The 18,434-nt window shown below is 39.7% G+C and overlaps 1 protein-coding gene across 1 annotated transcript in view; it reads right to left on the bottom strand.

The window, feature by feature from the left end:
- Window positions 1-18,434, bottom strand: part of PPP6R3 (protein phosphatase 6 regulatory subunit 3) — a 3,115,682-nt gene that overhangs the window by 812,245 nt on the left and 2,285,003 nt on the right. The window contains exon 17 of the mRNA XM_044065977.1: window positions 9,567-9,621. Within this exon, the coding sequence (XP_043921912.1) occupies window positions 9,567-9,621 (55 nt within the window). The remainder of the gene's footprint in view (window positions 1-9,566; window positions 9,622-18,434) is intronic.

Below are 18,434 nucleotides of genomic sequence, written 5' to 3'. Positions count from 1 at the left end.
CCACAGTCTTGGCACTGTTTAAGTGCCTTTATGTATTTCTGCCATTTGAATAACTAGTACTTAAATATAACTATCGCTAAACACACACACACACACACACACACACACACACACACACACACACACACACATGCACCAAGGACAGGTAGGTCTACCTATGATGGTAGTGGAAAATACCAAAAAGGTATAAGGGAAAGAAAGAAAGACAGGCACCAACAATGGTACTAAAAATTACCAGAAGAGGTAAGAAAGGCAGGAGAAGGAGTTACCAACAATGGTAATGGAGATTACCAAAGGTATATAGTCGAGTATTCAAACACACAGCTGAAACAATTATATAGGTACGTACTAGGCTATTGGCCCTAGGGGCTATATAAGCCTAGCCAAAAATGTACCCTGGCTTTCGCCACCCAAAAAAATTATTTTCCTGTGCCCCTGTCGAGCAGAGCCACAGGAAGTGATCCCCGGTGTGAATTTCCTATCTCCCATCCAATCATCAAGATTTTTCTTGAAGAGCGCTAATGAGGAGCTTTGTTTGATATAGGTAGAAAGCTTGTTCCAGAGTATGGGAAGTCTCTGGGGCAGGAATCTATCCCTCCAGCATGTTCTGTTTATTGTGGTGACAAGGTTTAGGTCCCTAGAGCATGTAGCTCGGAGGGACTGGGATTTCTTTAAGTGGAGCATGTCCAACAGCTCTGGGTTTGACATAGCTTTGTATGCTAGGCAGAGATTGCCTCTGAGTAGGCGATATGCGAAGGAGTAAAGCTGGAGTTTTTTTTAGATGGTCTGCATAGGGCATCTGTTTGAGGCTGGTAATCCTCTTTGTGAGGTGTTTCTGCGGCCTTTCTAGTTGCTATAGATGTCTTGTGAGGTACATACCAAAAGGGGCGTTGTACTCTATATAATGGGTCTAACGAGTGATGAGTTGATGAGAACAATTACCTCTTCTTTCCTGGATGAGAAACCTTTTGTGATGAGGTGTGCCACGTAGAAGGATTTTGTGACTACTGTGGCGATGTGATTATCAAAGGAGAGACTACTGTCCACCTGTGTCCCAAGGTCTCATCACACTTTCGGTGTTAAGTAGACTACCGCCTATGTGGCAGTTCATGGGTACAGAGTTTTTTCCAAAAGGGATGACAATGCACTTTTTGGCATTGAGCTTGAGGCCATGGCTTTGACACCAGGCATCTGTCTCAGTGAGGCCCTTTTGTAGGATGTCCACATCATTAGGAGTTTTGATTATGGCTCCTAGTTTGCAGTCATCTGCGAACTTCGTTAGCCAAAGACTTTCTGTGTTAGCCTGTACTTCTGAGAAGTAGATACCAAACAGGAGAGGACCCAGGACTGAACCCTGTGGCACTCCACTTGTCACTGGTCTGAAGTCTGATTTGGAGTCTGCTACTTTCACAGTGTGGGTTCTGTCAGTGAGCCAGTTGGCAACCCATCTTGTGACATAGGAATTTATACCTAGTTTAGTGAGTTTATCTATAATTCCAGAGTGGGGGATGGTGTTGAAAGCCTTGACGAGATCTAGATAGGCTGTGTGAACCACCTTACCCTCATCTACAGCTTTGGTGACCGCTTCAAAGAAGTCTATCAGGCTTAGGAGACATGATCTGCTTTTACAAACCCAAATTGGGTGGGGTCCAGAGTTTGGAGATCAACAATGTCATTGTTTATAAGTTGCATTATGATACGGTCCATAGCATTGCAGGTCAGGCTAATGGGGTGGTAGTTCCCGGGGTCTGTGGTGGCTCCCCCTTTGTGGAGTGGGATAACCGTCACTGTGCGACATTCAGTGGGCACAAAGCCTGAGGTGAAGCTGTGACTGAACATGGTACTTAGGTGGGGTGCCAGTTCGTTCTGTAGTTCGTGTAGAACGCAGCCTAGGATGTTGTCAGGTTCCATGGATGCTGTGTTCTTGGCTTTGGAAAGTGTGGTTTTTACCTGTGCAGCCGTGATTACAGGAACTTTGCATTCTTCCGGTACAGAGATGGGCCCTTTAGGGGGTGGGGGGTAAAGTTAGCAATGAACCTATCTGCCAGGATGTTGGCAATATCAGTTGGTTCCATTTATTTAGTGCCATTGTGCTGTAACTCAGAGCAGATCCAAGTGTTGCCACTGAGATTCTTGACGTAGCTATAGAATGCTTTGTGGATGTCTTTAGAATCAGTGGCGATTTTGTTTTCGTAACTAGCTTTGGAGGATTTTATGAGGGAGCTCAGCTTTTTACTGAGGCTGACCAGGGAGTTCCTCCAATCATGGGATTTTAATCTTTTGCAACAGTTTCTTTCTTCTGTTGTAGAGTTTGTTTATGGCACGGGACCACCAGATTGGCTTCCTTTTTTGGAGGATAGCATCTTTGTTCTGTTAGGGATTGCATGATCCATGCACTCGTGTAAGTGCTTATAAAGTGCATCTGTGTAGGATTCAGCAATCATACCTCTACTGTCCGTCTGCATGGGTGTCGTGAAGTTTGCCACTTCTGTCTTAATAAGCGCAAAGTTGGCTTTGGAGAATTTTTTTTATGGTGGTTTCCCTAATGGGGGGGTGGAGGCGGGATGTGGTTGTCTAGCGTGATTAGCTTGTGGTCGGATCTGACCAACAAGGAATTGACCTCTGGTGTGGAACACCGGTTGACCATGTTGGTAATGACCAGGTCTAGGATATTGCTGCCCTGGTGGGGGTATGGATAACTTGATCCAAGGTGTTGGAATTTATGAATTCCAGGAAATGTTGAGTAAGAGAGTTGGTACATGAGTAGTTTTCCCAGTTAATGGTGGGGTAGTTGAAATCGCCCATTATTAGGGTGTTAGGCTGTACCCTAATTTTCCAGTGCATCAAGAAATGAGGAGTGGGAATCCTGGGGCATGGTGGGGGATCTGTAGCAAGCTACAATTTGAATTGCTGTCTTGCCCAGAGTTAGTTGCACTTGGATAATTTTGGATGCATTATGCTGAGCAACTAGCCTGGAGGTAAAATATATATATATATATATATATATATATATATATATATATATATATATATATATATATATAGATAGATGCAGAAAAAATAAGGAATTACCTTAAATATAGAAAATTTTAAGGTCTTAGCTGAAAGCGGCTGATGCGTCTTGCTGAGAGAGCGGCAAATGAGATCTAAGATAATGAAGAGTGGGGCATTATAGGTAGAGTCTTAGCTAGAGGGTTATTTTGGCTGGCGCGAGCTGTATATATAATGGCCAAGTCAATTCCGAGGATCGGAACAGAGTCCCATTCATCAAGTATGAATGAAGATTGACAACATCAGATATTATGTTTAATGAAAACTGAACATCAAGATTAAAAAGATTAGACTACAGTTATGGAAAAAGGAGTGAGGGTTGAATTAAAAAAATATGTATGTTATGTGTGTGCGTGTAGCTATATATATATATATATATATATATATATATATATATATATATATTTAAATAAATACACACACAGACACACACACACACACATATATATATATATATATATAGACTAATGTATAGATATATGAAAATGTAATCACTTTAAACAATTATATAACTCTAAATGCATATTTACAAATTTATAAATGTAAAATGTATATAATGTAAAAGGATGTAAATAAAGACCCCCTACTCTTTTCAATAGGTGTTGTGGTATCTTTCACATCTACCTGAACTACCATGAACTTAAGCAGATGGGACCTCTGTTTAACATTGCATATAAATATGAAAAATTGTGTGTGCAGCACCCTCATTAAGCTACACTCCAATGTCAGCAAACCATCTACCTGGTGGGGGAATAGATTTTGCACCAAAGGGCAATGTACTACCTGTTGCACCACTAACATTGCAATGATGATGAATCATCTACAACCCTTACTGACAGGCTAAAGAGAATACTTTTCCAAATACGATGAAACATTTTCAACTCAGTAAATGAATTCTGATGAGAAGTCTTTCTAGCAGTCTCAATGATTACTGAGACCTCATCAAGAGATGCAACTGGATCTAAAAAAGAAACCAGACCTAATGATGAAGTCAGCCAGCTGTTGCCACAATCTAAGGCAAACTCCTCTGGCTTGCAGTGACACAGTCTTATAAACTAGCAGAGACTCATGAGGCAGAAGTCATACACTTCTCATCCACCAACAGACAAATTAACGAGTTCTGGTCTCTCTCTCTCTCTTTTTCTCTCCCCAACAGATATGCAAGGAGAATTACAAGAGTAAAAGACAGTCAGTGCAGAGAAAAGGCATCCAACTATTAGCTACTCCTGCCTTGCTAAACTCAGAAGAACAGGTGAAAAATACCATTCTCCGATGCAAAAAGGTCATTCTTTGGTGCGTTTCACTTCATCAAGAAACTGTTTCTTGGAGATACCACTTCCCAAGTACTAGGAAATCTCTTAAATAGATTACCACATTCCTACTCTCCAAGTAGAACATCCACTGTCAATCTGCAACATGCTCAATGTCAAAAAGGGATATTAAACAAAGTATGCTTTGCATCAAGTCAAAGACTGGAAAGCACAAGTCTACTAAACAAAGATGATCAATGAAGATGTAAAGTCCTTGCAAACCACTGTCTGATCTATGTTGACTATAGCAGCCTAACTTAAAGACAGGCAAACAGGAAAACAAACACAATGGCCATCATAAGAGCAAAGAAGCATTCAAACCTCAACCAGAATATCTAGGTAATGCCTTCCTGGGCTCTCCCCATACTCAGAATGACAAGCATCTAATATCATACCAACAGAGAGAATTATATGCAAAAGAATTAATACCCCCGGGGCCTGCAATCATGCAAAATCCAAGAAAGAAACAGTATAAGGCAGTTCCTTGAAAGCAGTACCAGAAGACAGTCATCCAAGCAGGACTGGGACAGCCTCCTCCTGCAAGACCTTCATCACCATGATCAAATCTTGGAAATATACTGAGTAAACACATCAGAAAAAAAAAAGAGCAGGATCCTTTAATGACAGGCTCGCACACACCCATATGTCAGAATGTCCAGTGATGCAAGTATGACTCTTGAGGGTCTGCATTCAAATCTAATGTATTAAATTTTCCTGCTGAAGCTGCTATAATCCATGATGAGGTGGACCCTACCCACATGTCCTCTAGGACAAGGAAGAGATGATAAAACCCTATGATCCTTTCCAGAAGAGGAAAGGGGTGTTTATAGCCCCTTGGTGGAATTCAAACTGATCCTCTTCCAGGAGATCAGCAGATTAGAGGGGAACACTGATGTTCTCAGTAACATTTTATCAGCACTTGAACCTTCATAACATTAAATTAAATCTTACAGGTGTTGGTGCTTCACTACATCAAACTCTACTGTGCTGCAAATAACTTTTTTACTACCACCTCTGACATTAGATGACTAAAAGGAACAGAAAAGTTGAGTTGCTGCTCATTACTATTTTTCCTCATCTCCATGTCTGTGCAACCCTGAATGAAGCCTATTTAGAAAATGGTAGTGTGGGAACAAAGTAGCCGGGTTGGGGGTGCAGCTCCCCTGAAGAAAAATATTTTTTTTCCAGTTAACTGAGGTACACTTCTTTTGTTTCCATGTTTAGATGTTTCTGTTGCAATATTTCACTCTTGATTTTGAGATTTGACTTTCCAGTACATATCCTTAAAAAGAGACCATGATAGGCATGAGCCTTTAAGATACAGCTATTTGAAACCACATCTGAAAACATACTGATCTAGGGTGAGGGTTCTCCAAACTCAGTAAAAATTAAGAAAACTCCTCACCCCCATGTGCAGTACTGAGGGTTAGTGAGGACTGAAATGGAGTTCACCAGCAGACTGCATCTCCAGGATACTTGGAATGACTACCTATATGAGACAAGACTACCTGTTTACAACCATCCTCTGTCTGCATCAGCCGTGCTTCTTTGAATGCTGTACTGAGCTAAAAGCAGTGAGAAAGGAAACGAATGGGAAGCAGACAGAGAGAGAGACACCCAGGGGCAGTTTCTGTTCCTCCTCTGCAGACGTTCTATGACATTATCCACATGGAAAAGGGTATCCAGAATAGACTGCCTCAGGTGTGCTTTAAAGAATAAGAACTTGAGCCATGCCATCTGTTGTAAGCACATCTCGGGTGCTGCTGCTGCTTTAGCCAAAGAATCAGCACAGTCACAGTAGACAACACAGAAGCTCACTGAGGAAATCCTAGAAAGAGACTTCTGCAGAGACTCCTTGATAAATAAAAACAGGGAGTTCTGCAAGGTATATTATAATTTAGCCTAAAATGCTTGAACTGGGAATATGTGATACACTTATGGGCCCTGAAGCCCAGCCTGACCAAGAATAACACACACTCACCCAGACTGCCCACATCTGGAAACAATTTAGAAATCTGTGGTCTCTGGAACATGTGCAGGTTCATAGGTAGATACTAGGCTATCTGCCCTAGGGCATTTATAAGCCTAGCCAGAGTGTATTTGGCTTCCACCTCCCTATTAGATTAGCCTACTGTGCCTCTGTAAAGTAGGTCACAGAAGGTACCCTTTTAAGATTAGTTTACTGTGCCTCTGTCTAGCAGGGACACAGAAGAGATCCCAGGGGTGAATTTGCAATTTCCCATCCACGCGTCCAGATTTCACTTGAAGAGGGTCAGCGAGGGGCTATGTCTAACATGAATCGGGATTCTCTTCCAGAGTGAGGGGAGCCTCTGGGAAATGAATCTGTCCCTCCAGCATGTCCTATTTATTTTTGTGCTGAGGTTTAGGTCCCTGGAGCGTGTAGCTCTAAGGGACTTGGATTTTTTGAGGTGGAGCATGTCCATTAATTCTGGGTTTGACATGGCTTTGTACATCAGGCATAGATCGCCTCTGAGCAGGCGGTAAGCAACTGAGTAGAGCTGGAGTTTCTTTAGTCGAGCTGCATAGGACATCTGTTTGTAGCCCATGATCCTCTTGGTGAGGTACTTTTGGGGTCTCTCCGGTTGCTGCAGGTGTCGGGTAAGGTACATCCCAAAAGGGACATTGTATTCAATTATGGGCCTGATGAGTGACGAGCAGAGGGACACAATGACCTCTCTTGATCTAGATGCGAACCCTTTCGTGATAAGGTGGGCTATATAGAAGGTCTTTCTAACCACTTTGGCAACGTGATTATCAAAGGAGAGATTACCATCTACGTTGGTCCCCAAATCTCTAATTACTTCTTCCGTACTTAATTGATTACCACCTATGTGGTAATTTGTGGGCACCTTGTTTTTCCCAAAGGGGATGACGATGCACTTTTTAGCATTTAGCTTGAGGCCGTGTCTCTGACACCAAGCATCCGTCTCTGTGAGACCTTTTGGAGGATGCTTGTGTCAGCTGAAGATTCGATTATGGCCCCCAGTTTGCAGTCATCTGCGAACTTTGTCAGCCATTATCCCCCCATGTTAGCCTGAACCTCAGAGAAGTATATACCGAAGAGAGGTCCCAGAACTGAGCCCTGTGGGATGCCACTTGTAACTGGTTTGGATTCGGACATGTCACCTGCGATTCTGACCATGTGGGTTCTATCTCTGAGCCAGTTTGCAACCCATCTTGTGATATAGGGGTTGATATTTAAGCTGGTAAGCTTATCTATGATGCCCGAGTGGGGTATTGTGTCGAAGGCTTTTGCGAGGTCCAGGTAGGCTGTGTGGACTACCTTGCCCTCATCCATGGCTTTGGTAACCGTTTCAAAGAAATCAACTAGGTTTAACAGGCAAGATCTGCCCTTAAAGCCGAATTGGGTAGGGTCCAGTGTCTGGAGGTTCCCAATGTCTTTATGAGTTCCATGATAATACGCTCCATAGCGTTACAGACCAGACTAGTCAGGCTTATGGGGCGATAGTTTCCGGGGTCCGTTGTAGCACCACCTTTGTGGAGTGGGACCACTGTAGCTGCACGCCATTCTTTGGGTACATATCCTGTAGTAAGGCTAAGTTTGAACAGTGACTTAATGTGAAGGTTCAGTTCTTCTTGGAGCTCATGTAAGACACAGCCTGGGACACAGTCCAGTCCCATAGATGCTGTGTTTTTTGCTTTGGAGAGGGCAGCTTTCACCTGTGCATCTGTGATGTCAGGGAGGTTACATTCAGTTCGGATAGGCATTTGCTCCTTTGGGGGGGAAGGGGGTGGGGAGTTTGCGCTGAATCTGTCTGCCAGGATGTTGGCTATGTCTGTAGGTTCGGTATATTTTGTACCGTTATGCAACAATTCAGAGCATATCTGGGAGTTTCCGCCCATGTTCCTGACATAACTAAAGAAGGCCTTGTGATTATCTTTAGTGTCTAGGGCAATTTTTCTTTCGAAACTGGCCTTTGATGATTTTATGAGGGATCGAAGTTTCTTGCTAATACTGATCAGAGATGCCTTCCCTTTTTCGGATTTTGCTCTGTCATGTAGTAGCTTCCTCCTTCTGTTGTATAGTTTATTTATGGCCGGGGTCCACCAGACCGGTCTCCTGTTTTTGGAGAACTAGAAGTTTCAGTCTGTGCATGAACAGTGGTCAGTAACATGATTCAGCATGAGATGGGTAGCATTCAAACCCTTGGCTTTATCCTCAATGGTAGATACTAACGGAATGCTTCATCCACTTCCAATTGGAACATTAGACAATGAACAGCACAAGATTAATATTCTACAGCTGAGGGAGAACTTGCAGGTCGAGAAGAAGCAGATAGCCACAGGACTGAGATGGCTTTGGACAATGACTAGATGTGCTTGTACAGTCGTGTTTTTTTTATTCTGACACTGTTTCATATCTGGGAATGCACAAGGGACATTTCTACTGATCTGTGCATCAATTACTCTCTAGCACGGCCATTATATGAGAAAGTTACACAAGCTCTCATACTTACAGTTTCATCAATTTATAGCTGGGATGAATCATGTACTCTTGTGATACTCAGAGTTGTCCTCTTCTGCCAGGCAAGTAAAAGCAGAACTGGTGCAAGCCCTGACTGGTGATCAATCACAGGAACAAACACAACATTTAACTGTTTTAGGTTAGAATGGGGGGCTTTGTCTAAGATGAATATTAGAAATAAAATCTGAAATGTTTATAAAGAACAGAATATATTGAATGTGGGACTGAGTGCATATTCCTAAATCTAAAGTGTAACATCAGTACATACACTATTCAGTATAGAATCTACTGAAACCAAGAACTTGTGCTGAGAACAGATCTTCAAAGACGAAATCCCAAATGTAAAAAACTTGCAGGGAACCAGCTACACTAGGTACTAGAGATATGGAGAGTGCTTGTGTATCCCTTAGCTCTGGCTGAGGAAAACTGTGCAACAACCAGAGGAGGATTCTGCACCCTGAATACAGGATCAAGGCGTTTAAAAACTATCATCACTAAGGGCACAATAAAGATGTGCCCAGGTACTGCATCCATTGTTGAGGCATCTCCTGAAGTGGTGGAAATAAAACCTATTCCAACTTCCATTTTGGTTCTATGAATGCAAAGCTGTTCAGCTAAGCTTCAAGATGCCCTCATGCATGCACACCCATAGAACAAATTAAAAAAATAACAACATGTACATGTCAAAGAATACTTACACTTTCACTGTTATTCAAGGGAAAGTCTATGTCTGACACCTTGTCAAATGAAGCACTAAAAAAGAAAAAGGGTAGAATGAATATACTATATCTACACAAGTCTTTTCTTATTAATATAATTAACTCATAACTTTACTGTTTTTCCCCTGATTGCGCTTGATCCAGTTGCATATGTAGTTACACAATGATATTTATTCTGGCAGGTCCCTCTGAAAACAGGCATGCACCCACAAGGGCCAATCCTATCTACAATATGTAAATAAATATATGCATTTATGCGCAATATGCATGCATTTTCTATTAAAGAAAGCAACTATGTATGTCTATTTTGCAGTCCCTAATTTCATTCAGACTGATACAATAGCTATGAATTCTGTTTACAAGACAAGCTACTCTAAAACAGCACATTTACAAGGGCATCTATCACAAACTTGCAAAATAAAACATATGTTGTTAACTAGTTATATTACGTGACAAATAAGGGAGCAGGAAATGAATAAATACGCAAGTTTCGGTTCCTAAGCATCATCAGGAAGACATAAATATGAATTACTAAAATAATTTGTGTAAGAGAATGTTAACAATGTTAAACTAAGCATAATTTTCAGATAAAAATGCTGTTTTCTTGCAGTATTTGGAAAAGTTTTCCAGTTGCACAATCCAGCATTACTTCACAGTACCATGACCAGTACACTGTTAGCAGTCACAATCAGGAGTAAGACAAACCCACTCAGATGTCACAATACAGACCAAGTTCCACCATTCACATAAGCACAGAATTTAATAAAGACCATTGGTATATAGAGTCTTTATCTTCCCTACTTTTGGGGTAAGATGAAGATACTAGTTGAAATGTCACCTTTTATTAGCACCCAACATTACAGATTCCTTATGCTACAAACATTCCAAAACTCTGTTCCCATTTCTGATGTTACTAACTCTTTAGGGAGACTGTTCTATTTATCCACCAACCTTTCTGTGAAAACAGACTTTCTTATATTTCTGGATGCTTTCTACCTTGCATCTAGAAACTGCATGGTCTAGCTCCCATTTCTCAATACTTCTGAAATAGAGAACTCATACGGAATCTGCAGAATCTCATTCTGTGCATGTTACTTCATACCACTATTTAATACTGTGCATACTATGTCCCTATAGTTGTTCAATGCATGTCCCCTGGAAAAGATCAAGCACCATCTTTTGTCTACTTTTGCCTTAAAGAGATCCTGGCAAAAATGAAGTCTCCAAAACTGCTAAGATGTCTAAACAAAGGGATTGTAAAACCTTTTGCTTCCTTCAGTGCGTGCCAATACTCTGTCGGTCTATTCCAGTGCCTCAACGCACTGATCATTAATGCTGCTCACTACTACTGTCATTACCACTGCATCCCCTTCAGCTACATACTCGTTTAATATGTTGCTGTAACGGACATTATTGTGCACTGAATTTAGGCTGCAAAGTTTCAGATCCTCTCTCTAATAATTCACAGTTCTTTTCCATGATTTTATACAGCATCCTTTGCAAGAAACCTGATATGGATTTGGGACATCATTACAGCCGAGTGACGTCTCCAGGCGTTCCTGCAGTTACACCCTACTGTTCCTCTAGGCGTCAAATATTGCCTGTTCATATTTGCATTAATAATTCCAAAACCATGTTACATACAAGGTATCGGAAAATTTTATCATGAAGCATACATGAAAGCAAACACAATTGTATTGATATATGACCTCTGTCAATGGGTATTTGTTAAAAATGTAAGGTGATAACTTCAATTTTTTTAATGTTGAAGCCACGCCCACTAGGAGTTAAAGGTACACACTCAAAAGAGCTCTACTGGAGGGAATGAGTTAAGGCACACCTTCCTTCCACAACTTTTGTAGCATCACTAACCCCACAGGTCCCAATTTATCTCTGTACCACCAAAACTGCAGGTTTCACAATAACTCTGATTTAACCTTTTTAATTGGTGAAACTCTGAATTTAAAATAAAAAAAACCTCCCATCCTCAGCAAAACCATGTAGCTATCATCTCACTTGTATATAAACAGCACTAGTAAAACAAATTATTCCACATTTTCCCATTAAAATGAATGGCTATTTGAATGCAGAACTGAAATATTATGCTATTCATCAGCATGATTTCTTACTCTTCCCACAACACAGTAACATGTAATGGTTACTCAGTCCATGCCCTGCTACTATAAGGTAAACATCCAAAACTGGCTGTTCTCAGCAACTGATCTTAGTACTTACTCAGCAATTTTGAGTCACTTGACTAAAAATAAGTGGTGCATATGCTCAGACCTTCAGGGAGAGTATTCCTCTTGCAGTATATTTGTTTTCCTAAAAAAATGTCAGGACATGTGGTATATCTGTAGGTAGTAGCAAAAATTGCATTCTGCCCGAAGCACAGCTCTCTTTATTACTTATTTACGGGTCTATGTTAAATCTTCGAACACTGGAAATGTCAAATGTGATATGGTCGAGACCATATGATCGACATTTCAAGTGTTCGAAGACTGAATTTTAACAGAGCCGTATGGTGCAGAATGGGAGAATTTCCCTTTTCTGCACTGAAGTGCGGTCTCGGAGTTGGTATACTTAAGTAGGGGGGGGTGCAGGGGGGCTTTCCCCCCTGCTTGCACTGTTAAGGTGTTTTTTTTCTTTTTCTTTTTTTTAATTCTATATTTGAACTTCCAAATGTCAACCATATGGCCTTGAACATATGGTATTCGACATTTTGGACGTTCGAATATATGACATAGACCCTTATTTACAAGGGCAAAGAGTGGGGGCTAACAATGACAGTAGCAGGCTGAAATGCATTACCGTGGTCATTATTTCACTTTCTTTGTGATCAAATATTTAAGGTGAAGGCCAAAAGCAGATATCATTTGAGAGGGCAGTCTTTTAAAAGGTAGCTCAATGATTATAGTGAAATAGTCAGTGATATGGCTTGTTGGATGGGTGTAGACAATATATATTCATGTTTGAGTGCACAAGATAAATTCCATACTTCAAAGATGGCTGCACAATGAGTACCAGCTTGACTCTAGCTTGCCCAGTGTGAAAACTGAAGCTCAACAGAGAAGGCCAGTAGACTTTTGTGTTTATGGGTAAATTTAAGTAACTGGCTAGTAAGTGTACAGCCTGGATGCCAGGAAGAAAAATACAGAGTACCTAAAAAAAAAATCAGCTACAAAAGTGAGGAAGAAACACTGACTGGGGAAAGTTCTGCAGCTATTTAGTAAAAGGCGATGCAACTTCCAGTCATGACTTTCAGTAACCTACAGCAAGATACAAGACAACCGCAAACAAACCTGGTTAAAATAAACAAAACGCTGATGGAGTATATCAACACAAACAACAAAAGGCTATAAAAATGGAAGAAGCTTTAAACATATTCAGATGAGGTGATAAAGCTGCAAAATTCAGAGGTTGAAATGAAGAAATGGATGGCTGAATATGAGACTGTTCAGGAAGAGATGTTTAAAAAAATAGAGTTAGAGGACAGAGCACATATTGAAAATCTGAGAATTTCAGCTATACCAGAGAAGCTGGAAGGAACAGACTGCATTAATTTTATGAAAGCACAAATAAGCAACTGGACTGGTATTCCACAGCAGGAGTTGTTAGCTGAAAGGGCACATCATCTGAATGCTCTAAACCTGGCTATGAGAAAGAAACCTAGACTTTTAATAGTAAAGGTACAACCTTACCAGCAGGAGGAGTTGATTCTGACAAAACTCTGGCAGAAGGACAAAACACTAAACGTGGGAGATGAATGTGTTTGCGGAGAATGATTACTCATTGTATACCAGGCAGAAGAGGAGTAAAGTCATTCCACTATTCAGGGAATGTCAAGATGCAGGTGTGAGGTTCAAACTGTTGTACCCAGCTGTCTTCAAGGTATTCTTCTCTGGAGGGACAAAAAAATCATTTTTTGATGAAGTACATGCTAAGGAGAAAATATAAAAGCTTGTCCAATAAAAAGTGAGCTGTGAAACCTTTTCCACTGTTTCAACAGATGACGATGGAGAGATGGAAGGAAGCACGAGAATTAACTAGAAGAATCAAGAGTACATTGGAAATGAAGCAAAGACAGGATGTGGGAGATGGAAATGATCAGCAATAAAACCGGTAACTTAATATGGGATTACAACACAATAATTATATTTTTGAAATATTTTTGAAATATGACAGAAAAAGAAAATCTGGAAATATTAGACTTTTTCAGAATTTGTTGGACTTGTGGGGGGACTCAAATGTATATGCCCTACTTCATGTCATTAATGTACAGAAAAATGATTTGAGGAGGGGAAGAAAAGGGAGAAAGTTAAGTAAAGACATTTTTTTCTCTTAATAGTACTTTTTCTGTGGTGTATGGTTTTCTTTGTAGCCATCCAAAAGTTTTAGAGTCATTTAAGTGTAATGGGGATTGTAAATAGGTACTGCTGCTCTTTCCTTTTCCTCTGTTTTCCCATTCTTTCTTCCTGTTCAGTGTTAAGAAATGCAAGCACTGCAATGTTAAAAGAAAGACTGGTTAAAAGAGCATGACAAAAGAAAAATGAATGTGCTTTTTTATTCTTGTATGGGGGAATAACTGGATTAAGGACCCTAGATTGACAGAGTAACAAGTTTTAAGAGAGCAAGTAAATGAAAAAGAATATGGAATATCATCAGGCTTTTTTCTAGCAAATGAATGTATGCAGTTCTGTATCTGGCCATCATATCTCCACGGAAACAATCTGATAAAGAGAAATTGTTTTTTCTCATGGCTCCATGAAGACAATCTGATAAAGAGAAAAAAACAGTTAGCACTTAGAAGCACAGGCTGCACAATGCATCTTAGCATGGATATACTATTTTAGGTTAACTCAAGTCTGAGTGTGGCTATCATTTTGGGACATTAGTTCCTATTACAAGGGTAAAACTTCAATATTTGAAGATGTACATAGTTTTGTGTGTTATTATTAAATTAATAGGTTTGGGGGTATTGGGGGGTTAAGTCTGTTTCTTGACTGAGGGCTTTCAAACAAACAAAAAGTTTTGTAAGATGTGACATAGGCCCAAATGGACATGACAGGAAAACCATATAAAAGTTCAACCTGCCAAACACTATATACACGTAACACAAAAGCTGGAACTGGGCATGTAACAAAAAAAGTGTTATACATAAAAGGTGGGAATAACAACCTTTTAATACAATCATGCTTTCTGTAACATCCTTAAATGTCAATGGTTTCAGAGATAAATACAAAAAGAAAGAACAGTGAACAATATCAAAAATTTAGAGTGCAAATAGTTGTTACAGCAGAAGCATGTGGAAAGAACTGAACATATGAATTTGATAATGAAATGTCTATAGGATGGATATTCAGTGGAATAGCTGGGATAAAGGAAAAGAGAAGTACTTATACTAATTGCAAGAGGAGCTCAAATAGTGATAGAAGAGGATAAAACATGATAATAACGGCAGATTTGTTGTGCTAAGGGGATACTGGCAAGGGAGAAGGATTGCACTGGCATTTATTTATATTCCACCTAAAACTGCTATAATGGAGCTTAACTGATCATCTTTCCCAGAATTTTATCAGCAAGGAATATTACTTACAGGTGGGGAATGAAATATAATTTGCAGCAGTGAAGATGTGTCGGGGGGGGGGGGGGCAGAAGAGAGTATAACAAAGGACGGTAGATTTTTGAAGAAATTTATGAAAATATTTGGCATGGAAGATGTGAATTCAGTAATAGGAGTTCAGACTGAATTTACATATTACTCCCAAAGATATAAAAACTGGGCTTGGCTAGACAAAATTCACATTTCACAGGAACACATGCATTTAATATAAGGCCTTGATACTCACCTAATAACTATGTCAGATCATGCACCAATAATGACTAAAATAAAAAAACACAGGGTAATGAAATAAAAATGAGACACTGGTGCTTTCCCACCTATCTGTTGAAAAGAGAGGAATTTAAGGAATGGGTAGTAGAGATTTACTCAGGAGCTATTCAAGAGAATATAAATTACTTCTGGAAATATAACTAGGGAGTGGGATAAAATTAAGGTAGAGTTTAAAAATAGGATGGAAATAAAAGAAAGGGAGCCATGCTTAAGAATGAACAATAATTATTTAGAGTGACTGACAAATGTTAAAGTATTGCAGAATAGGGGGAATTTCACAGAACAAGAGGATCAACTGCAGAATGCCAAGCAGAAAATAAGGGAGTACCTCAATAACATACACTAGTTTATAAACAGTGCTGTTAAGCAACTGTTTTTGATAACACTACAGCACAAAAAATTTTAGCACAATGAGTCAGGCAAGAGAGAGTATAAAGGGCTGTTGCCAAGCTTAGGGAGCAAGGAAGGTAACGAGATACAGTAGAAATACTGGAAATATTTCAGAAATTCTATGAAAGTCTGTATAAAGCAGAGAAATATGGAAATCAAGTAAAGATACAAATGGAAATGTTTCTGACAAAACTAAATATGCCAAGGTTAGACTAAGATGAGGCTCAATTACTGACTGTTAGGATAGGAGAAGAGATAAAAATTGTGATGTATAACCAATCTACAGAAAAGTCCCCAGAACAGACGGTATTCCTAGGGCAGTTTGAGAGCTAGGAGAGAAAAACTGATAAAGATCTGGAAGGTTTTGTTTAACAGTATTTTAAGAGGAGAAGTACCAACATCCTGGAAGAAAGCAGTGGTACATGTAATACCTAAAGAGGGTAAAGATCCATCCGATCCAGCTTCATACAACCCCGTTTCAATACTAAATTATGATTATAATAAAGTGTTATGTCTATAATAGCTAAAAGAATGGCAAAGGCGATGCCAAAATTGATATGCATCAATGTGGTTTTGTGGAAGGGAGGCAAACATTTGACAACATTAGCAGAATACTGATGATCCAGAGGGAAGGAGAATGTAAGAAAATACCATTGTTGTTGGTGGGTCTTCATGCAGAGAAAGCATTCAACAGAGTAAGCTGGGACTTTATAAGCAGGGCAATGGAAACATTTGCATTTCCTGAAAAAAATTATAAGGTTGATTAAGAGGATATATGAAGGACTGGAGGTGAAAATTAAAGTGGGTGGGGTCTTCTCTTATAATTTCTGCTTGAGAAGAGGAACCAGGCAAGTGTGTCCTCTTTCTCCTTTGTTACTTGCATTATATTTAGAACCACTGGCAAAGAAAATAAGAGACTCAGAAATTCAAGGATATAATTAGTATGGTAGTCAAGAAAAAAATGGCTCTATTCGCAAGTATTATTTTATACCTAACAAAACCAGAAAGAGACATTACAGTGTTGTGGAACATTTTGAGACAATTTCAAATATCTTCGGGATACAAAGGCAATAGCAGTACATTATTTACCCACATATGAATTGGTTCAGCAATATCCATACTTACGGGGACATGATCAAATGAAATATTTAGGAGTATGGATTAAAAATTATTCTGGTGTGGCAGCTAAGGATCTGTGGGAAGACACTAAACAAAAGATAATACAAAAACTGAGAAAATGGAAGATTTGTTATACGGATAGTAAGATACGAGCAGTGAAAATGTGCTTTAGACCCATTAGTCTTATACACAGGTCAGGCATATTTTTATCAATGAGAGGAGAAATTGTGGATAGCAATTAGTAAAGAGTTGAAGGACTTTATCAGGGAGGGGAAGACGGCAAGACTCAAGTAGGATAAGCTGATTCTTTCAGAACAGGGGGGATTGGAACTACCTGATCTGAAGTTACAGCTAAGGCTTTTATACATAGCACAAGCAGAAAACTACAATTCAAAGTGGAAAGGGATGATGATGAAATGAGAGGGAAGCTCAAGAAACAAGGAGAGATTGGGATTTTGGATGCAGGCTTTTAATGAGAACAATAATCATACAGAATATTATATCCATAAAGTAGCAGAAAGTATCCTAAGTAGCAAGCCAACATGGGTAAGGAGAAAGGAGATTCTGCCAAAAGGGATGACTACAATTAGGGATACAGACAATAGGCAAGAGGCGGCTGGAATTTATTGGAGAAAACTGGCAAAGGAACAGAGGTATTGGAAGCAAATAACTAGAGAGGAAAAGATAAGAGAATGGGAAGAGGCCAAGAATTTATTTGGACTACAGGATAGAGACAGCCTTCCCCATCAAGGATTGATATCAGAGTATAGGCAAACAGAAAGAAATAGGAGGGGTCCTAAACAAAAGACCAGCACTTGTGGAGTTTGTAGAATAGGAAACAGAAGCTGCCATTAAAAAAAGAATAATTAGTAGACATATAAAATATTGCATGATGATTATAAGAATCAACCAGAGGAGGTTAGAAAGAACTGGGAAGAGAGCTTGGATAAGCACTTTACAAAGAAACAATGGGAGGATATATGTACGTCTCCCAGATATGCAACAAATCTAGAAGATTTAGGATTTTTGCTTGGAAATGTTTAGATAGATATGTTCATACCCCAAGTAAACTCCAGACAAATTTTCCTCAGGTAGATGGCAAATGCTGGAGGTGTGATAGGAAGAATGAGGTAATTGGGAGCATGTTTTCTGGGAGTGGAGTGAGTTGGAAGACTTTAAGGATTCCCTATGGGATGCACTGTCAGAGGTGCTGGGTGGGCAGCTTGGTGTGATGGAGATGATTTTTCTGAGCTATGATACAGAATTGAATTGCTTAGACATGGTAAGGCCTTGCTGTGTCCCATTATGGTGGCTGCCAAAACAGTAATTACTAGAAAATGGAAATCAGAATCTAAACAAACTATAATAGAAGTAGTGAATATAGTAACAGAGATAAAACAACTGGAACTGAGATCTTTAGAAAAGGGAAGGCACAAACAGCAAAG

This window comes from Protopterus annectens, chromosome 3.part0 (assembly GCF_019279795.1).
Source record: "Protopterus annectens isolate FY-2018-M chromosome 3.part0, PAN1.0, whole genome shotgun sequence".
Lineage (NCBI taxonomy): Eukaryota > Metazoa > Chordata > Ceratodontiformes > Protopteridae > Protopterus > Protopterus annectens.
Note: the sequence above shows the minus strand (reverse complement) of the source record. Positions and strands in the feature narration are given on the sequence as shown.